At 38.1% G+C, this 22,431-nt stretch overlaps 4 protein-coding genes across 4 annotated transcripts; 2 read left to right on the top strand and 2 right to left on the bottom strand.

Moving 5' to 3' along the window:
* The first annotated feature begins 551 nt into the window (after positions 1–551).
* On the top strand, positions 552–1,984 carry LOC6566443 (dnaJ homolog subfamily C member 28). Its single transcript, XM_001993060.2, has 2 exons — positions 552–760; positions 816–1,984. Exons 1-2 carry the CDS (start codon positions 662–664, stop codon positions 1,824–1,826), a joined length of 1,110 nt encoding a protein of 369 aa, XP_001993096.1. The 5' UTR covers positions 552–661; the 3' UTR covers positions 1,827–1,984.
* A 2,207-nt stretch (positions 1,985–4,191) lies between these two features.
* On the bottom strand, positions 4,192–18,274 carry LOC6566505 (trifunctional purine biosynthetic protein adenosine-3). Its single transcript, XM_001993058.2, has 7 exons — positions 17,772–18,274; positions 12,389–12,636; positions 11,187–11,836; positions 10,378–10,603; positions 9,648–10,063; positions 7,494–8,546; positions 4,192–5,699 (listed from the first exon to the last, which is right to left on the bottom strand). The coding sequence occupies exons 1-7, from the start codon at positions 17,949–17,951 to the stop codon at positions 4,414–4,416; spliced, it is 4,059 nt and encodes a 1,352-aa protein (XP_001993094.1). The 5' UTR covers positions 17,952–18,274; the 3' UTR covers positions 4,192–4,413.
* On the top strand, positions 14,729–15,888 carry LOC6566442 (pupal cuticle protein). Its single transcript, XM_032739130.1, is given in 2 exon segments — positions 14,729–14,774; positions 15,312–15,888. Coding segments are annotated over 2 exon segments (513 nt in total). The 3' UTR covers positions 15,779–15,888.
* A 1,510-nt stretch (positions 18,275–19,784) lies between the features above and the next one.
* On the bottom strand, positions 19,785–21,932 carry LOC6566504 (myb-like protein AA). Its single transcript, XM_032739527.1, is given in 4 exon segments — positions 19,785–20,491; positions 20,934–21,024; positions 21,027–21,426; positions 21,513–21,932. Coding segments are annotated over 4 exon segments (1,146 nt in total). The 5' UTR covers positions 21,567–21,932; the 3' UTR covers positions 19,785–19,890.
* Between the last annotated feature and the right edge of the window lie 499 nt (positions 21,933–22,431).

Here is a 22,431-nt window from a genome sequence, read left to right as displayed (position 1 = left end):
TAAAAAAGTTAAGTTGTTTATGTAAGTATGTCTGCTTAGTGGTTTAACCCAGCAATAAAAGTAAATTTTAAGAGTTTATTTTGATGGTGACATTCAAATTGAACATATTACATATTGCCGTTAATTAAATTATTTATTATTTGTATTGTATAGCATTTAAATAAAAAGTGTGCGCTCTAATAAATGCAAAACAACGCTGACAAAGTACTTAAGTAAATTATATTTTTCTGCGTATTGTTTATTGCACCATCTTAACAGCGACAGCGAAGTGCAGTAAAATGTTTCTGATAATGCAGCTGTTAATGCAGCTGTGAATACAGCTGTTAACGCTGCTGTTAATGCTGTTTGTTTTGTTGGGTTCGACTGCTGCCTGTTTGAAAATAACAATGTATTTAAATCATTTGTATAGGTCTAGCAAATATGATCTGTTTGAACGGCCAAATAAAATCAGTTATAAAACAAAAGCCAGCCACATTTAAATACAGCTAATAATTGCGTGTTTTTGTTCAGCCGGTTTAACATAACATTTACAGGCACTGTTATTGCAATGTTGTTTGTTTTGGTTTGTTTTTTTGAACGTTTGCCATCGATTGAATAATAACAATAACAAATGTTGATTTGAGGCTTGTGTCAAACAGTTTCATTCGAGACATTAACAAAAATGCTGCAAACAGCCAACAAGCTGAGCAACTGGTTAAATACGCTTAGCCAGCGCACTTCTCGGCGCGCATTGCATGTGAAAAAACGTGAAATTTATCAGGTGAGCAAAAGATTTTTGGTAAAAGAAAAATTAATAACAATTGTAATAATAATAGCAATGCTTTCGGGTGCTGGGCGTCCATGAGTCAGCGGATCAGGAGACGGTGCGTCGCGCCTACTTGGATCTGGTGAAGCGTGTCCATCCGGATGCGGATACCGAGGAGGCAAGCAACGAACGCTTCCTGCAGGTGGACGAAGCCTTTCGCATGCTGCAGGAGAAGTTCGCCAAGAGTCGTCGCAACATCACCGACGACGAGGACGATTCCCCGTTGGAGGAGGAGCAAATGGAGTTCGACATTAGGCATACGGCGCCCCAGCATCGTCAATATTTATCGAACGAGGGCATTGGCGTGGGCACGCCCAGCCAGCGCCAGAAACAATACCAACAGGTGCGCGCCATGAAAGCGCAGCAACGTGTGCTCGAGCATCGCATCGACAAGGCGGCAGCTGGCGAGGATGCACTGATGTGCAAGGGCAAGGGAGGCAGCTATTATGGCAAGCATGCCATCAAAACGAAATATGGCATCGATCGTGTTGTCGAGGATCTCATCCAGGAGGCCATGTCCAAGGGCGATTTCAATAATTTGCATGGCGCTGGCAAGCCGCTGTCCGCGGCCCAATCGCAGAATCCCTATTTGGATTTCACCACCCACAAATTGAACAAAATAATGTTGGACAATGGTTTTACACCCGAATGGATAACGCTGGGTCGCGACATCCGGGAGGCGGTCGCTCAGCTCAAGCAGCAGGTGCGCACGGAGCGCATCTATTACGGCGAATGGCCTTTGACGCAAACCGACCAGTTGGCCGCCTGGCAATCCTTTGTCCAGTCGCACACGGAGCAGGTGCAGCAGCTGAACAAACTGATCGACAAGTACAACCTAATTGTGCCCATTCTGGAGAATCAATACTTTCGTCTGCGTCTCGACAAACTGGCCGAGCGCATCTTCATGGATCCGCATCTGCCACGCAACCAGAAGCGTCCCCAGCCCACTGGCCACAGCGGCAACAGCGCCCAGCCGGGTGAAAGGGGCTTCATGGTCAATCTCTTCTCCATCTTTCTGTAGGGCAACGGAATGTGAAAATTTGTACAATTTGTGATATTAGCCAATTTGGGATATATACTCCAAAATAAAGATTGTTATGGGGATTTGTTATAGTTTATAATTTATTTATTTAAAGTGGTCTAAAAACAGTTCACAGTTTAAATAAAGAAAAAAGATTTTGAAAATTAAAATGTTAAATTAATTAACGAAATTAAAACGAAAGCCGTAATTTAAATGAAAAGACTTCAAAATGAATATCCAAATTCAAATTAAGAATTAAATAAAGAATATAATTAATCTGAGCCTATTCAAATAATGTAATATAAATTGTTTGGATTTGGATAAACCAGAATAAATTGCTTTCATGATGTAGACATAATTGCATAAATCAGTTATTATTATTAATTAATTAATTATTAAATATACCCAAATTGTTAAATTCAGTTATAAACTGAACAATCTAGTTTAAGGGGCGATAATAGCAGAGCTAATTTGCCCCTTATTATTTATTCGTTTAATGTATACCAAATGTAGTCCAAGACTTTTAAAAATATTCGTAAGAAATTAATTAAAAATATAAAATAAAAATTGAATTTGAAAAAAGGAGATTTTGAATTTAAAGTTGGAATTTCTGCCGTTTTGTTAAATGTTTTTTAAATTGACTTCAGTTTGCATTATTAATGCAATGATCATGAGCAACTCTTCCTGTTCAGCGACAATTGGCGTCTGTTCTGATTGTTTCCTGTTGGAATCGCCGAAACTACAGCTAAATTATTGACTCATTAACTAATTTACACAAAAAACAAGAAAAATCCGCTTACTTTGAGGCACCGAAGATTACATAACTTTGTAGACCGGATTTAATCTGATTTGGAAGTCAGGAGTTGAGAATAATATAAAGTTTTCTATTTATTGACAATCGTTGTAAGCAAATTTTAATTTTCATATATGTTTTTAAGTGTCTCATAGACCATAAATCTATTTTTTATATGTTTTCTATTTCTCTACTGGCTATGAATTAAATATTCATCACTTGAGTAGTTGTATTGTATCTGAAAAGGTGACTTAATTGTCAACGCCTATCTCCATCGTAACATAAGTTTTTCGACCGATTATTCCTTTGACAGCTATTTGATATAGAATACCAATAGTAGATAATATGCCAAGTTTCATAGTTTTGAATAAGAAGTTTTATTTAATTGTAATAATATAAAAATTAAAAAAAAAATATTCAAAAATTTCAAATTACTAATTAAAAAAGGGACTTTTAAATAAACATTTTAAAAGCTTAAAATATAGAATGTTAATATTAATTTGTAATTTCTTGCTGAGAGCATTGTGGAAATTTAGAAAAAGTATTGAAGAAAGGCCTAAAATAGTAAATCCAAATAGCAAAATTCTCATCAATTGTTTTTATTCTTCATTTTTTTTCTCATGAAAGCGTTGGATTTTCTATGATTTTTTTGAGTGTAAATTTATTTATATTTACCAAATATATTTAAACATAGTCAACAGCTCTGACAACAATTTAATACTGGCATATTTATATTTCAAAAAGTCTACAAATGCCTGATTATAATCATATAGCCAGATGTGGACTCTGAGCTGAGGATCTGCATCCAGCACCTACCTCAGACGTGGCTATAAACTGTTCAATGCAATGCGGAAAGAACGAAAGGATGATCATCTTACTGATGATGAGACCAAGTCGCAGAGATACAACTCAAACTTAAGTAAATATAAGCTTTAATGGTTTGAAAATTGATCAGAAAAAAACATTCCGGGAAGTGAAAATTATGATCATATGCAGACAGTATTTAAAGTTCAGAAAGATGAACTTATAAAGAAGGATTCTCAAGCCAATATGAACATATGATATCTGCCTATAGCCAAGGAAACACTAAGGGTTTTATTATACAAGATGTATTACGTATACAAGTTGATTATCTGACCAATCCGAAATCTCCAAAATATTATTAATAATTTAGAATACCGACATAACCCATTAATATTCAGCTTACTTTATAAACAAATTTATTTTTTGCAAAGAAAAGTTGCCTACTAATTTTGTCAAATTTATATTATTTGAACATTTATAATAGTTTTAATATTTGTATTATTTTCTGCCCAGAAGAAACCCTTTTAGAATTATAGAACTCACTTTGCTGCACAGATGTTTAATGGCATATAGAAATAAGATAAATTATTTAATGAAGAAATATAGAAAATATAGATATCTAAATTTGAAAGATCGTTTTAAAAATAGTCAAAATATAACAATGTCAATTCCCTCTTAGATAAACAAACCAACAGTTAATAATTTTCTGATTTTTTTCAGAATTTGAAACAAAGTTTCTCAATCAAATTAAATAAATAAAAAACAATATTTTGGGTGTAGTTCTTAAGAATTTGTTCGTAAATCTAAATATGAAAAAAGCTTGCCAGTTTTCAGTACGATTTTGGGAGATTCTAGATCAAAAATATATATTAAAAAAAGTGAAAAACATTTTGAATCAAGTTAAATGAATAATGAATAATTTGTCAAGATTGAATATTTACATATATTAATAAAAAAGAAATAAAAATATATATATTTTTTTTAAGGATTTTAGTGCTCCTTGGCGCTGTGGGAGATGGCGCCGTTGGCCAAGAGGGCCAGAGCATGTGGAAAGGCCCAATGCTCAGCGACATGGATGCGCTGTGTGAGGCTGTCGACATCGTCGCCCTGGATGATGGGCACTGGCGCCTGGACAAGAATGGCGCCAGTGTCGACGCCCTCATCGACAAAGTGAACCGTGCAGCCGGATTCCTTTTCGCCAGCATCCAGTGCCTGTTGCTGCACATGCAGGCCCGGATATTTGGGCAGCAGCGAGGGATGTATGTTGATGAGACGTCCACGCCACTGGCGCACAAATGGTGCGCTCAGCACACGCATAAATCCGGCCAAGCAGACGAGATCTACGCGAGCGGCGACCAAATGACGCGTCAGTTCCGTATCGTAATCCTCGCGGCTGGCAAAGTCCCGATGTGAGATGATCAGCGCTGGAATGCCGGCTTTGGCGGCCCGTTCCAAACCGAACACCGCCGCCTTGTTGCTAATGACCAGCGTGATCTCGGCGTGCAAAGCCTGTGCCGAGTCACGCGTCGCATCGATGAGCGCTTGTAGATTGCTGCCGTTGCCGGAGATGAGGACGGCGACACGGCGACGTGGTCGACCGAGCAGCTGTTGACTGCGCTTGACAGCTGCCTCGAAATTGTGGACAACCACCTGGGACTTCTTGGGATCCTTGCGCGCAATCACCTCACCGACAACAGCAGCTCGCTGCGAATAGCGCAGCTTTTGCATCACGCTCTCCACACGATCGGGAGCCACCACCAGGATGAGACCCAAGCCGCAGTTGTAGGTGCGTTGCAGCTCCGACGGCGCAATGTTGCCCGCAGCTGCCAGCCAGCCAAACACCGGCGGCAATTGGAATTTATTTGCATCCAGACGCACGGCCAGCTCCTTGCGCAGCACACGGGGTAGATTCTCGCTGAGACCGCCGCCGGTGATGTGCGCGAGTGCCTTGATGCCATGCGCCGACTGTGTGGCCAGCAGCGGTGCCAGCGCCTCCACATAGATCTTCGTCGGCACCAGCAGCTCCTCGCCCAGCGTTCGCTCGCTAAATGGCGCCCGATCGTTCAAGCCGAGTCCGGCACGCTTGAGCACCGCATGCACCAAGCTGAACCCGTTGCTGTGCACACCCGACGATGGCAATCCGATGAGCACATCACCCGGCTGTATCTCGTCCAGGCGTGGCAAGATTCCCGCCCGCTCGGCCACGCCCAGCGCAAAGCCAGCCAAGTCGTACACCTGCGGCTCGTACAGCAGCGGCAGGGCGGCAATGTGGGCATCTGGAAGAGATTATTCAATTATTTACTGACAGTCTAAGATGGGGCATTAATTCAAATTAGAATAGTTTAATAAAATAATTAGAATAAATATTAAATATATTAAAAACTTTGACAACTCTTGGATAGAAGAAAGAAACTTCAATTCTGTCTGAGTAAATATTAAATATATTTCAAATTATAAAATTGAAGACTTTAACTTTAACTACTCTTATTTTAAAGAAGAAGGAAACTTAAACTATGTCTGAATAAATATTAAATATATTAAAAACTTTGACAACTCTTGGATAGAAGAAAGAAACTTAAATTTTGTCTGAGTAAATATTAAATATATTTTCAATTATAAAATTGAATTACTTTAACTACTCTTATTTTAAAGAAGAAGGAAACTTCTGTTTGAATAAATGTGGAATATATTAAAAATAATAAAACTTTGAGCAGGAAAAACTAGAAGCAAAGAGGAATAAGAAAGTAATTCAAATTAAAGACTAATTTTGACTAGTCTTGATTGGAAGATGGAAGCTTAAACTCTGAATAAATTCGAAATATATTAAAAGTTATAAATTTTAAATGAGGAAATACTGAGGAAGTACTAAAATACCTCCGAAATAGGAAGGTAAATTAAAATTATATTAAAAAATTTGTCTGAATAAATTTTAAACATACAAAAAATGATACATTTCAGAACAGAAAATCGTAGCAACAAAGAAGAATAGCTTGAAAAACTTCTTAAAACCGTAGCCAATATAAAATTCTACATAAATTATTTATTTTTGATAGTTGTAGTTGTTCTTAAACACAATTAAAAATGGACTTCGAGAGAATGTTATTGTTGGTCTAAATTAATATTCATCAAGCTTAGATATGATTGCGATAGAAGTCTTGTGGGAAACCATGAAAAGAAAGCTGCAAAATGACTCACAGACTCTGGTCTGTATTATCATTAAAAATTTAGCAAATTGGGATTTGCCTAACTCCAGTAAAGGGTCATAAATTTGTTAAAACTATGGGAAAATTAAATAACTTTTTTAAATAACTAAATACTAAACACTTAATAATAATTAAGACATTTTCTTGCTGTACGAATGAGAAATGTTTCAAAATAAATCGTGTGCAAAGAAAATGCTTTGATTTATATTAATATTTTAACTTTTTGCTCTTAAATGAAACCTTTGAAACATTTTGTTGGATATCAAAGATAATAAATTGAGCTTTTAAAAAAGTGTAAACTATTATGTGTAACCATGTCCTAGACATAAATAAAAACTATAGAAAGTACTACTATCAGAGATGGTAAATGGTAAATGTACGAAGGGGTTTGGGAATGTGTTCAATCGTCCTGGTAAGATAACCAAGAAGGATTCTTATCGAGAAGATATGTAAAGACAGGACACACCAAAATAAATAAATAAATGATAGGATAATGAGTCCTAAGTAGATAATGTCCTATGTAGGATATGAATAGTTGTATATAGCTGTAAGATAATTTAGAAGTTTTCAATAAATTCATTCTATGCTCGATACTTGAACAACATCGTTGTGTTCTCAATTTGCTCTTGGGATCACCTTTCAGTTGTACTTTAAATATTATGAGTTGTAGAGCAGGAAATCACTTCAAAATAGTCGGATATATTTCTCTAACCAATCTGGGGAGCAGGTTGCTAGTCAACTACTTTAGATATGGCTTGGTAATTGTAAGTTAAAAAACTTTTTCCAACAAGCTAATTCTACAAGTTGAATTACAAACCACAAAATCTGTGGCTTCCACCAGCAGGCAGGTTGCCACTTTTTACATACCAATAAAGCTGCTGTTTGCCTGCCGGGTGCCATCGAGCACACCGGCTGCAACTTGTGCGGCCAGCTGCTGTTGCCACTTGCCGCAGGCATAGTAGCTGGAGAAACTGAAGGGTTCGGCGCCATTGCAGAGTATATCGTTGACGCACATGGCGACCAGATCGATGCCGACGCTGCCATTGTGTCCGGATTGCTGGGCGATCTTCAGCTTGGTGCCGACGCCATCGGTGCCCAGGATGAGTATCGGATCTGTGTAGTGGGCGGGCAGGCGTGTCAGCCGGCGACCGGCGGCATTCTCAAAGCACTCTTCGCGTGCAACTGAACCAGGCAGCTGTTGTTGGGGCTTCACCAGCTCCTGGGGCAGCTGGTGGCTGCCTAGGCCGCCAAAGGGCGCTGCCAACTTTTGCAGTTGCTGCTCAAAGTTGCGCACTTGGAGGCGTGGCACATTGGTTGCCGCCGTCGCATCTGTCTGCTGCAGCACACCGAGCACCTTGGCGCCGGGCAACGCAGTGCGCCACAGCTGACTGGCTTGGGGCAGCACGATCAGCATGCCAATGCCACAATTGTGCCGCTCGAGCAACGCCTGTGCACTCAATTTCAGCTGAGCCGCCAACCAGCCAAAGATGGGGGGCACGGGCACTGCACCAAAATCGAGCACAACATCGAAGCCAACGGGCAGCAGTCGATCCACATCGTGCAATAGTCCGTGGCTGACATGTGCCACACCCTTCACCTCACCGGCCTGCAGATGGGGCAGCAACTGTTGCACATAGAGACGCGTTGGGGTGCCCAGCACCTGAGCCAGACTCAATCCATGATCGCCGCCCACCGGCGATTCAGCCTTCAGATTCACACCAGCCGCAGCCAGCTGAGTGAGCAGCTCATTGAAGCCGGCACAGTGCAGCCCCGACGAGGGCAATCCAACGACCAGGTCACCAGCCTGATAGCTATCAAAGCGAGGCAGCACTTGCGACTCTTCCACAAGACCCACACAGTATCCAGCCATGTCGTACTGTCCAATTGTATACAGCGATGGCATCTCTGCGGTTTCACCACCTGCAAGCAGAGAGCTGCTATTAGTAAATCAAAGCAAGAATTGTTCCCTTTTATGAAAATCTGGCTAAGTTGAAGTATATCTAAGGAATGGTATTCAATTAAGCACAATTTTTAGTTATCAAACTATAAAGATGATGATCAATCTAGGAAAAACTTTGCACAATTTGAAGAACTTTTCAATAACACTTTTTGTCTTCACTTTATTTAAATAACTAATCGATTCGATTGTATTTAATTATGCGTTCATAATTAATATGTAATTTGTAAAATGTCCTTTAATAAATAACCTTTCAGAGAATTTAGTACATACAATTCTTATCTGGACGATCAGTTGTACACAGGAGCTTAAATCCAAACAGATCCATTTAAAACCAAAATATTTTATTAAATTTTCTAAGCATTTAATAAAGGCTTTCCCGTCTTAAAAGCTATTATAATAAAACTTGTTTTGTATTCGTATTTTAGGGATAAGCAATGACTATACTATATATAGACTATATCATTTAGTTCCCATTATGTTCTGTTATTATGCGTTTCACATTTGGTTAGCAAATCGTCAAATGTATCCAGGTCAAAATTAAATAATTTTCTAAAATGTTCCTTATAAATTCAGCTATTGAACTTTAATTTGAAATGTTGGACCTGATGCTAAAACAATCTTTGCTTATCATTAGTCTAATATATCCCTTATAAAGTGTTTTCTTGCTTTCCAGTTAGCAATTGAAAACAATTCTCAAAATGAAGAAATAAATTGCAGAAATTGATTGTTTCTATTGAAGCTAAACGCTGGAAGAATAATAATATAATTAAGTCTGATTCGAATATCTTTGAAAACTAAAAAGTTGTCCATGTAAGAAGTAATCTAATAATTATAGCAGATACATGATATAACACTCCTAAACCTTTAAAAAAAATTATAATACCCAAGATGAGCGGACTTTGTAACAATGGAAAATCAGTGAATTCTTGAACACATAATAATAATTAATATAAATATTATATGCATGTCTTGAGATTGGGCGAACCAAGTCTTTAAGCTGCAGTTGAGCTTGAGTTCACCCATTAAAGGTTCTTGGATCAGATTGAAAGTAGAAGTCTCACCGACAAGAGCGCAACGCGCATCCCGACAGCCATCGGCCATGCCCTTGACCAGCTGTGCGGCTAGTGGCACCTGCAGCTTGCCGCACGCAATGTAATCCAGAAATGCCACTGGCTCGGCGCCCAGTTCCAGCAGCTCATTGGCGCACATGGCAAAGAGATCGTAGCCAATGTGATCGTAGAGTTCATGTTGCAGCGCCAACTGGATTTTGGCACCCACACCTTGTGTGGCCTCCGCGATTATTGGCTGCTTGTAGCTCAGCTCGTTGATGCGAAACAGGCCACCGAAGCCGCCAAGACTGCCGAGGACACCAGGACGCTGAGTGCCACGAGAGAGTGGCTTGATGCGCTGCACCAAAGCATCGCCAGCATCGATATCCACGCCGCTGTCCTTGTAACTGAGCGATGGAACCGGCGCCCTGGGAAAGTAGTAAAAAAGAAGAAGAAAAAGAGGGTAGAAGAATGATAGGTGTAAGGGATTAGAAAGTGGTATAAATAGGAGGATACACTATCTCTAAGTCTGCGGCTGTTTCGAGCAGTTCTTGGCTGCTTTTGCTCTTTAGCATAATTTAGTTCAAAGTTGGCTTTATATCAAATAAAATAAATAAACTTGAGACACGATTTGGAAATTTAATATGTAATATAAACACGCTATACATGTCAATAATATATACTATAGAATTATAGCCATTTAACCTCATTCTTGCATTTGCATTACTTTATTTCAAATTACATTTTAAACGCCTTCTGCGCAATGTCCGTGCGATATTGAGCGCCTGCCCCAGCAAAAGTGATGCTGCCCGCCAACTTGGTAGCCTCAGCTGCGGCCTGCCTCAGGCTGGCATCGAGTGCAACGGCGATAAGTACTCGTCCTCCATTGGTCTGTGGCTCCTTCTGGGCATTCACTGCCAAGCCACTGTGGAAGATCAGTTGCGTCTCCGTGTTGGCAGCGGGCAGACCTGAAATGAATAGCAGTGATATATTCAAAAGTACAACCAGAAAATAAATAGCCACGAAATCTACAAAATGATGGCTTTAAGAAATCATTTCTATATATTCGAAACAATTTGTAATTGTTTTTTATTTTTTAAAAATGTTTTCGACAATCAAGAAATAAAATTCTAAGAAGTAAAACTGAAGTCACGCAAGGAAGCGAATTTAATTATACGAATTTATAAACTATCTAAAATATGAAACATTCAAATACAACATTTTAATAATGATATACGTATCAAAATATAGAATGTAAGAATTATGTGCACTCATATAAAAGATATCTTGGAAATGTATATATATATTTTTAATTTAAGAAAAAACAACCCTGTATTTAAAAGAAAAAGAAAACCCTGTATTTAGAAAAACACAATCTTTAGTTGAAGATATATATTTTCTGAATAATAAGTCGAGCTGCCCTTGGCTCGAAAAGTATGGTGATTTTCTAAATTTGAGCTTTGTCCTTGTCTTCTGAATGTAGCTTTAAGTACAATTGGTCCTCCAATAAAAATATTTCTAATATAAATTTATTTATTGCATTTAATTCACCTGTTATGAGGCATCCCTTGGTTGACGTTTCCGGATAGCCAGCGCTGGCCAATACGACACCAACCGCACTCAGATTAGTGCGCCACTGCAGGGAGACTTTGTCCAGCTGGCCGGTGCAGCAGGCGAGCATCACCTCGAACAGATCGGACTCGAGGAGCGGCAGTATCACTTGTGTTTCGGGGTCGCCAAAGCGACAGTTGAACTCGAGAACACGTGGACCATCGCGGGTGAGCATGAGACCCGCATAGAGTACGCCCTGGTAGGCGATGCGCTCCTGGATCAAGCCCTTGACAGCACGCTCCAGGACGGCGCGCTGCACCAGCTCGAGCGCCTGTTTGCTGATCAGCGGGCAGGGACAGTAGGCGCCCATGCCGCCCGTGTTGGGTCCGCTATCGCCATTGGCCAGACGCTTGTGATCCTGAGCTGGTAGCATGGCTTCAATTGTGGTGCCATCGGTGAAGGCCAGCACGGATACTTCCTCGCCCTCGAGCAGCTCCTCCACGACCAGAGTGGCACCGGCCTGGCCGTACTTCAGCTGGCCCAGAATCTCATCGACGGCCTGACAGGCCTCATCCACATTGGCGGCCACCACAACGCCCTTGCCAGCTGCCAGGCCAGCTGCTTTCACCACCAAAGCGGGGTAGGGTGCGCTGTAAGATCGATATTAGGAATTATCAGCAAATTAGGATTCAAGAAAGAAAAATTGAGTCTGATCGAAATTGAAAGATATTTTCTAGTTATTTATACAATTTACAATTATTTTCATTTGCTTTTAAATAGCTTCGATTTTACTAAAATATTATAATTAATTGCAATCATTTACAGTATAAATATAAATTGCTTGGGGAGAATTATAGACAACATTTTCGAAAAACCTTACTAAATAGATATATATATAGAATGCATTCAGTTAATAATGAATTATTCACTCGATTGCCTATGCTGATTATGAAAATAAACTTTATGGAAAATAAAATCGCTTGCAGATAATAATTATATAATAATCTTTTACATATTTCTAAAAATGAATACACAGTAATTGTAAATAAATTGAATTCTTCCAAAATATTAAAAGCGTACAAAGATTTGTGACAGGAGAAGACAAATGACAAAAAGGTTTAAATGCAATTGCAAAGTTGTCGACTGATTGTGTTATAGGATATAGTGGTCCGATCCGGTATAGGCCCTTCTATTCGGTTTACCTGCGTATAAACTTTTTGGCCTTGGCCACATCCGTGAAGCTCTCGTAGCGGGCTGTGGGTATACCATGACGCAGCATAAAATCCTTGGCCCACTTCTTGTCCGCCTCAATTTGAGCGCCCTGCTTGCCGGGCCCAAAGCAAGCAATGCCCGCCTTCTGCAGCACATCGCCCAGACCCAACGCCAGCGGATCTTCAGGTCCGACCACCACCAGCGAGATCTTGTTCAGCTTGCACCACTTGGCAATGGCCTGGAAAGACACATCAAATGCATTCATTTTAAACGTAAGCACGCAGAAGGGCTCAACTCGAAGACACTCTATAAATAGTTATCTCGACGGGTAAGAAAATCTTGAAATGGAATGGAGAGGAAGCTGGAAGAACTATCTAATTTCCGACAATCCAGATAAAAGATTGCAAATTACACAAGCCGACGAAATATTCTCAAAAATGTTGCTTATAAGGAAAGTTGAAACGCTCGAAGAACAAATTAAACCGTATTTGCATAATTTAATTGCAAAATCTAAAATAAATATTTTAGAGTATTTTTAGAATATATCTATGCTGACTCACGGTGATTATCAATTTACATACATAACATATTAAATGATATCCGAAAATAATAATTTGAAATTCTACAATTTATGTTCCTGTTCAGACTGAGCTCTTTCTCCGCTCCAAGAGTAAATATATCTTGTGAGGTTTGCCCATTTGATGATACCCTTTTGGAGCTGTTTTCAACATGTGTAGGGTATAAAAATGTCAAATGTTAAGATCTTAATTCGGGACAAGCCCAGAATAGACGCAGCCGGTTCCAACGACAACATTCCATCCTAATTGTTTTGGCATTAAGTTGCATGCATTATATCTTTGAATATTGTTATTACTCAAAAAAAATAATAATAAAAAAAAGCACACATAGCAAAAGACAATAAACAAAAAACGTTGAAGAAGATTAACTGACTCAGTTAAGAGCTATGCCTGATGAACAACAAACAAACTAGAGAATTTTGGCCCTGCTCATCCGGTTTTAGAGCGTGACTGATGCGAGGCGTCTTAGTCGGCGTTCTAATCGATTTGGCGCCAATCTCAAAGTGGATTTACCCGCAGTCCCGAAACCGAGTGCAACTGCGTTCCAGACTATTTAACATGCTAAGAGAAAGAGTTGGATTGTCCCCTCCTCCATCATCATCAACATCAGCATCATCATCATCACCATAAAGGTTCAAGAACGTTCACAACTCACAGCGAAAAATGTGACGTGTTCGCATTGCTATTTAGTCGAACCATTTTTGGCAATACGGCCAAGGTTGCCATTTCCCAAACTGTGTGTGAAGAATTACTTTTGGGCGTCTCGGAATTTTTAACCACTTTCCAAATTTGGTTAAGAACTGTTTAATGTTCAATCCGCACATGATTTAGTATATTGCATTCTATATGCAAATTTGATCAGGGAAGCACCAAAAGCTTTGCGAACATGTTAGTTGGATTATAACAACTAACATATATGTCAATATATATCAAGTTTAGTTTCGCTTCGTTGAAGAATGAGAATGGAAACGGCTGTTTGCCTTGCGCGACCAGCACTTTGAGCTATTATAAAAAAAGCATTTTATAGGACAATAAAAGCCAGAAGACTTTCAATTTGACACCTATTTCTGCTACTGGATCTCAAGAGAGAGATCTCAAGTAATTCCCATTGTTATTATAACAAAGCAAATTCGTATACATATAATAATATAATTATAAGTACATTGTTTAAATATATCATTTATAGTTAAGTTCTAACTATAGTAAACAATTTAATTTCTGATTCAATTCTGCTTTTGAACTTTCCGTTTTGCTTAGGAGCAAATCATTCTTGATGACTTGAAAAAAATAATTGATGAGAAAAATGTCAACTGAATCATTTTAAAATTAATAAGTTATTTTAAAAATAAGAGAGAACGGATAATGTTTCAATATTTAATTATATTTTTGTTGTGCTTAATGTATAGAGTGTCTTCAAGTGAGGCTATCTCCTAGAGCTAATATCCAAAAGCCGATTAAAAATTACAAAACAGAAGTCGCCCACTTAAGGTAAATAAAAACATTTCGAAAGTATTTTGAAATAACTTATTTAGAACAGTTAATAACATCATACGAAAATAAAGCGATTAAATGATTCGGGAGTTTTTAATAGAACAGGTTCAGATTCGGAATCGAATTCAGTCTAGAAATGTGCTCCGAACATAAAAACAAAACCAAAAAATAAAAAACAAAACCTTTAGCAAAGTACATTTAATATTGGTTCAACGATCTCTTGAATATTTTCGGTTTCCTTGCAAAAAAAAAAAGTGGAATATGGAATGCAAGACGATAAGTGTGCTCAAGATCAGCGACTATACAGGTAATAAGCATACATATCAAATTTAAGTGTCACGCAACCTTCGAGTAGGGCAAGCGATGCCAATAAATGAATCTCAAGCGGCCAACATCTTTAAGAATTGCTGCAGCGGCAAACAGTTTGTCGATGTGATATTAAAAAATCATTATTAAAATAATAAAAATTAAAAGTAATTAATAAGACGAATAAAATCATTTAATTTATGACTGAGATGACGAGCGGCTGGAGACGCCTTCGCCTTCGCCCTCGTCTCTGCTCTCGAAACTGGGTTTCCAAAAAATCCGCACAGACAACAAAAATGTCAAAAAATTAAAAAAAAAAAATAATAAATAAAATCATGGTGAGCGGATTGGATATAAAAACGAAAGCATGCCAAAAGCAGGCAAACAGTCGTTGATTTAAAGCGCTAGAACAAACAACCGCGACGAGATAAGCAAAAAAATAACTATATTTATATACAATAAATAAATAAAAAATGCTGCTCAATCTGCTCGTAAGTCGCTGTCAACTTTAAGCCACTTACACAAGGATTTAAATAAGTTTACATATTTTTTTTTTTGTAGATACAATTCTTAGGCGCTGTCACCGTGATCCAGGCTGGTCTTTATGTACCCGATTCGGATCGAAATACGCAAATACTGAAAAAGGAGGTGGATGTGGCTCCAAATGGAAACTTTAACTATGAATATGAGACGTCCAATGGCATTGCTGAGCAACGGTCGGGAATGGAAGGCGCCACGGTTCAGGGTGGTTCCAGTTACACCTCACCCGAAGGCATTCCCATCAGCATCAGCTATGTGGCCGATGAGTTTGGCTACTATCCCGTTGGCGATCACATACCCAAGGTGCCCGATTACATATTGAAATCATTGGAGTACATACGGAATCATCCCTATCAGATAAAGGATTACTACACGGGCGAACTTAGAACCGTCGATCATAATGCAAAGGCCTTTGAGGTCTACTCTCGACCCAGCACCACATCCGAAGTGGTGCACCGCAGCTGAGTGCGTTTGTGGAGTGGAGTTTAGTGGGGCAAGGGGGTTAAAGTTAAGGCAACAGCAACTGTGAATTTTGATCTGAACAATTAATTAAGCCACAATAAATAGAAGTGTTAAATATATACAACTGGCATTGTTTATACTCGTCTGGCGCCAGTCGGGCAGACGCTAAAACGTTGCGAGCAACCTGCTAATGGGCAAAGGCATTTATAGCGGAATTCAAAATTGAAGCGTATAAAATCAAACATTTATTCACTCAAATGCCTAAGCGCATATCAGCTGAATCATTGAGAGTTGAGTTGAGATTGTGCGATCGGTGAAACTATAACATATATACATACATAATAATATCGATCGTTTCATCTATAAATTTTTAAGAAGTGAAAATTTAGCACTTTAGAGAGCTGGACTTGCTCGACTGAAGTGAACTGAATCAAAGCCATTGATTTTTGTTATCGATAAAGTTTAATGAATGTTGTTGATATAATTAAATAAATTTGATGACTTCTTTATCGCTCTTATAGAATTTGATATTAGTGAGTTGCTACAACATACAAGCGGACATAACTAAATCAACTCGGCTGTTGATAATCTATATAAATATATATATTTCCTTTATATTATATATGTGGGATCGGTGATGCCTGTTAAGTACTTTTTCAATGATGAAATAAACAGATTTATTTAATTTATTTCAGAGGCGAATAGTTTTTACCTACATGCGGAAGAAAAAATAGCATCCAGATAACAATCTTTCTTTGTTAGACGATTTTTTCTTTTTCAAATAAACCAATTTGGCAATGCTTAAAACAAAAGACTTTTGTACGGAATTAAGGTGTTCAAAAAACAACACTATAATTAAAAAAAATTAATGACTGAAAAGTTATTTTGAAATGTATTTTTATAAAAAAAAAACCGTCAATAATGAGCTTCTTGCCGTTTTTTAACACACAAAACATTAAAGCAAGTCTCAGCCACATGAATAGAAAACATTTTTCGAGCTCATAATTAATAATGGTGCTATTTTTTCTGGTATCGTCACGGCTAATCAGCAGAGTTGTGTTTGATTTTAAATTGGATATTTAAATTTTTCTCATCTACCTCAAACTCTACTTTAACAATTTTTTTTGTTACTGGAATACTTTTAATATTTTGCACAAGCACTAAACTAAACTACTAAATATTGTACACTTAATATTACAATAATTAATTATTATAATCTTATTTTATACTATAGTTTTATAATAATTATTTAATTCTTAATCTTTACAAAATTAGTTAATCACACTAGTTAATTACTGTAATAAACTATTTTAATTAATTTAGTTTTATAATAATTAATTATTGTAATTAACTTTAGTTAAATGAGTTAATTATTGTAATTAAGTATTTTATATACTATCGTATTATACTTGGTTATTATAATTAAGTACATTTTGTATGGATTATATATTTTAGAATTTAATTTACAATAAACTATATTTTACATTAGTTTTATAATAATTAACTACTGTAATTGCCTATATTTTATACTATAGTTTTGTAATAATTCATTACTGTATAATTATTAATTTTATATAGATTATATAGGCATCAAGAAATTATATTTTTATATAAAATAAACTATTTTATTATTCACACAAACTTCAGATTATCTTCAGGGCCAAACGATTGTTGTAAGTTTTGATACCGCGTGCCGCACAAGGGTTAAATTATTTCGAGAGGGAGAGAGAGACACACACAAAAGCAGCATGCCTAAATGCACACGCACACATACACACACATACCTGCAGCCAGAGTTTTCAAAATTATTTTGATTGGATTCACTTATAGGCCTTAGTTAGCATTAAACCATTTTGAGTATCATAAAAGCAGTCTCAAATATAGCAATAAAATATTGAAAAGATCACAGCTGCAACTGTTTGCTGTGTAACTTTAAGCCCGGCACGAAGGTTAAGTGAAGGACGCGCAAAAAGAAAAGCATAAAAGTCAAACTCACCTCGAAATCCTTAGCATTCAATGCATCAGCGTCCAGATTCTGGCACTTTGAGCCAAGCTGAGCAATGCCAAAGCTGCCGGGCAGCGCATAGATTTGCGACACGACCGCCGATTCTGTGAGCTTCCAACAGATGGCGTGCTCGCGACCACCGCTGCCGATTACCAAAACGCGATGCGTCATTTTTGTGCGTCCAAACAAATCAACAAGTGTGCACGCTTTATTCACAAAATATTAATGTGTTTTTATCTGCTTTTCGTGCCCACGTGTTCACGTGTTCTCGTTTTAAGCGATCGTTTGACGTGAGAGTCACGCACACGTAACACACATACAGCGAGCCACAGAGAGAGAGAGAGAGAGACAGCGAGAGAGCTTGTGTGTGTGCAGAGAGAGCGTAGTCAATTGACAATTGCCTCTTAAGCTGCGTTTGTAGTATGCTTTTTATGCTGCTTTTGTTGTGGTATTCGATTAATAAACCACACCGCACGACGACGCGTTTTCAACTGAAACTGGATCGAATTCTACATTTTATGTGTAGTCAAAAAACTGCAAAACCACGCCGGCCCTGCGACGACGTCAGTTGATTACGATGTCTTTTTAGTTTTGTTATTATTTTTGCCGTTGCTGATAAGCAACTGGCTAGAGAAAAGTCGTTGCCATCGTCGTTGTCTACGCGCTCCAAATGCACTCGGTTTGTTGTTGTTTGTTGTTGTTTGTTGTTTTGCGATGCGATTGTGGAAAAGTGGCGCAAAATATCAACAAAAACACCTCGATAACCTTTCGGGAGCCTTAACCGAACAGACGTGGGGGTAACTGCAACAGTAGCTATCAGTGCAGTTTTTTCCTCATTTATTTCATTTCTGACTTTTGTCTTACGGTTTTATATTATATATAAAGCTTGAAGATATCTTAATTAAAATACAGAATTTAATTGAAATATGTGTGAAACTTTTTTTTGAGAAACTGGAAATGTTAATTTTAATTGCTATATTTATTTATTTTACTGGATACGAAAAAAATGAAAAGCAATTAATTTAAATAGCTTTGGCTCACACAATATATTTGTAACGCACAATTAATGTTTTTTTTTTTTTAAATTGGATTCAAATTCATTCAGCATTCTTTATAAGGTTATTTTGTTGGAATTTTAATTATCGGTTTATCCCAATATAATTTTTAGTATTGCTTATCGTCAATTTGAATAAACATGATGATTTTTATAAGCTATTTAAAAAAGAAACAGAGCTGCGTTCTGTAAATATTAAAAATAACCTATATATATTAATAATTTGCCAGTTTAAACTTCAAAATAAAATTATAACAAGTTTTGCTATTCTTATACCAAAGATGAAATGGTTAAAATATCGCCCAGAATTTTGGCGTTACAGTCGCCAAGCGAGGATGGATGGATAAATGGAGATCATATTGATGGAGACATTCTTCAAAGATTGGCATGTTTTTGGAGCTGAAGTTACTATTAAACTCCTCGAAATATTGATATGAAATTTCCTGAGCCCACCCACTTTTGTGGAATATATATTTATTTATGTTAAAGCAAGAGTTCCCAAATTGAAAAGATATTTTACTTGCAACCTTTTTCAATATTTTTCAACTGTATTCAGCGTGATTTATACAGTATTATTACGTATGATTAAGCACTCTAAATCAAAATACATCTATACTTACCTGTGCATAATCTGGTTATCACAATGTATAGCTTATAAATATTGCTTATCAAGCCTTGTAAACTGTTCAAAAAATCTTCCAAGTAAAATTTTACTCTGTTTTGTAAAATATGTATTTTTTCTTCTGTTTTTCGTTTGTTTGTTGTAATTATTAGTAGGCATTAAAAAATTGTGTTGTATTTTGTTGTTGCTGTTGTTGTAAATTTACAAGATAACTACCAAACTCCGTCATAAATTTGTTTTACATAATGTGGTTTGTTGCACCGTTCAGATGTGCCACATATATAAAAAATGAATAAATATATATATAAAGCAATGAGAACCAACTGCATCGTTGCTCAGTGCAATCTCAGAATGACAATTTTTTGAATGCATGCGTTTAATTGTGGCATGGTATACATTGAAATTATAGAATTTTGTATGCGTTGCGGCGACTGTTACCGACGCATCTGAAATCCAACGGTGCCATTGGGACAGGGACCCCGTGGAAGTCGTAGCACATTATCATTGTACGGATGCCCCGCATATGGTGGCAGCGGCGGCACTCGCTGATGTTGCTGTTGCAACGACGGTGCATGCAACGATTGCTGACGCAACAGCGCCGCCGATACGCTACCGCCCACAACGGGCGACCAGCTCTGCTGAGGATTGGTCGTTTGCGGCGGCCCCGGTGGCGCCCCTGTTATATATGGAGACATGCGTTGATTGTAGTGCGGCGGCGGTGGCTGCGTTTGCTGCTGCTGCTGCTGCTGTTGCTGTTGCACTTGCTGCTGATGCATGGAAGGCGTCTGTTGCGAATAAAAGTAGCCCATAGCAGCTGGATTTGGCAGCGCCTGATAGTAGTTGTTATAGTTGTTGTAGATCGGCGCTGTTTGCGACATCTTTGGCGCCGAATTGGAGCGATGCATGCCAGGTGCTGTGGCGACACTGCCGCTGTTATTATTGTTAAAGTTGACAGCGGGCGGCGGTGGATGCGGACTAGGTTCCGCTTGAACTGAGTTGGGCACAACCACGGGCGAACCACTTGGTGGCGTAACACTATGGAAAAATTGTACACAAAACAGAGTTGTTAATAGCAAAGTGAAAAATCAAAATCGATTGCAGTGCAAGAAATCTATTATCTCCTGCCCAATGGACAGAGCTCCAGGATAAGGTATGGGTTCGACACAGGACGAATGCAAAACAAAAATCAAATCGAGCATATTATTTACGGAATTTGGGATATCATTGATTTGGGCCAATGACATCCTAAATATACCAAGGAACTCATCTTGAGTCTAGAAGTGCTATTCTTCTATGCAAGATGTATGATTTCAATTTACTACATATGACAGTTATCACCCTGGAGATCCCTATTAAATTGATTTCTAAATTTCGTAAAAGCTACAAAATTTATCATGCAGAAATGGAATGAATGAATTGGAGAAGAATGATCAAAGTTAAGAATGCATATAGTTATAGTACTATATATAATACTAACGGCTTATCATCCTCAGGATTTTTGGCGCTGCCCAGTATGCGTAGGCGCGCCTGGGCGTATTCCTGTTCGCGCTGCTGCAGCGTCTTGATTGCTGTTTGGGTCGCATGCCGTTTGAATCGCGACGCTCCTCGGCCTGGGCTGGTCGACGCAAAATCTTCACCGTTTGATTGCTGATGGGCGTTGCATAGTTGACGCTATCGTAGTCACTGTTCGGCTTGTGCAGCACCATCATAACGGGGGCAGTGTTCAGATCGGCATCCAATGTTGGCGCCGATTGCTGCGGCTTTTTGGCAATCATTATTTGCTTCGGCATTACAGCAACCAGAGTTCCTGTGCTACTGCTGCTGTCGTTGCTCTCCTGCAGGTTCTGTGGACGCTGTAGCAATTTCATTTTGTTCACTGCCGCTGACTCAGCTGCTGTGGTGGGGTTCAAGTTGCTGCTGCTGTTGTCGTCGTTGGCGGTCTGGAGTTTCGTTTGCAGTGTCATGCAAAGCTGTTTGAGATTTGACAGATCATTTTTTCGATGTTATTGTTGTTGTTGTTGCTGCTGTTTGATGTAATGTCATTTAAAATACTCACGCCTGCTTCGTCAATTTCCTCCCAGCTGTCTAGCACATCGTCACCATTGGACATTGCAACCGTGTTATATACAATATATATATATATAGTTATGTATATATATACTATTTTTTGTTGTTTTTTTTTTTTGCTAAGCACGTTGCGAGGGTGCGTTCCTTGTGTACAAAAATATAGGCTATTTTCCGTTCCGATTGTTGTTTTACGAAATTTATTGTTGTTGTTGTTGGTTTTGATGCAGCAGCTTCACTTTCTTCTTTGCGCCTGCTACTGCAGCTCGCACTACGACATATACATAATTCCAGCGCACTTGTATCAGACATAAGTTCTACATATGCTTTTGCACAACCGTTTCCACAAATTGATTGTTTTAAACAATGAAATATGCTATGCATATGCTTTGCACACGCATACGCAACAATTTTTGCTCGTTTTGGCAGCCCTGCGCTGCCAAACTCGATACATCGATTACAAATAAAACACGGTCTTGTATTTTTAGTGTCTTGACAGTAAAACAGCAAAATCTTTTATTTCTGTAATAAAATCATTTTTTTGTGTGTTTAATTTGTGTAAATTTTATCTTATATTTGAAATGAAAGTTTGAACAAGTTAAATGGAACTCGCAGAGAATGTCAATTTACTTATCGTCAGCCTAACAGCCATCGATAGTTATCGCATGAGAGGCAGAATTTCGATTAGTCATTTGAATTACATTACTTAGATTTTCTCTTTCGTCTAACAGTCTCTGAACCATACTTAAATAAGGAAATATGTATTTGAATGTTATTAAAGGATACATACATAGGGTTGGTCTTACAAGTTTATGTATGTATGCGCATAATTGCGCATGTATAATGGGAAAACTTACCCATGTCTACACGAAAATCATCTCTATCGCATCATTTTCGCCCACGAATGCTGC

Source organism: Drosophila grimshawi, unplaced genomic scaffold, assembly GCF_018153295.1.
Source record: "Drosophila grimshawi isolate 15287-2541.00 unplaced genomic scaffold, ASM1815329v1 contig_1377, whole genome shotgun sequence".
In the NCBI taxonomy this organism is placed as follows: domain Eukaryota; kingdom Metazoa; phylum Arthropoda; class Insecta; order Diptera; family Drosophilidae; genus Drosophila; species Drosophila grimshawi.
Note: the sequence above shows the minus strand (reverse complement) of the source record. Positions and strands in the feature narration are given on the sequence as shown.

What these genes read in the sequence shown, in the direction of transcription:
- LOC6566505 (XM_001993058.2), bottom strand. Translation starts at nt 17,951, where the DNA reads ATGACGCATCGCGTTTTGGTAATCGGCAGCGGTGGTCGCGAGCACGCC. An exon ending in TGAATGCTAAGGATTTCGAG is followed by an intron (nt 12,637 to 17,771) that starts GTGAGTTTGACT and finishes GTGTCTTTCCAG; the next exon opens with GCCATTGCCAAGTGGTGCAA. An exon ending in CAAGGGATGCCTCATAACAG is followed by an intron (nt 10,604 to 11,186) that starts GTGAATTAAATG and finishes TATTCATTTCAG; the next exon opens with GTCTGCCCGCTGCCAACACG.
- LOC6566443 (XM_001993060.2), top strand. Translation starts at nt 662, where the DNA reads ATGCTGCAAACAGCCAACAAGCTGAGCAACTGGTTAAATACGCTTAGC. An exon ending in AAAAACGTGAAATTTATCAG is followed by an intron (nt 761 to 815) that starts GTGAGCAAAAGA and finishes TAATAATAATAG; the next exon opens with CAATGCTTTCGGGTGCTGGG.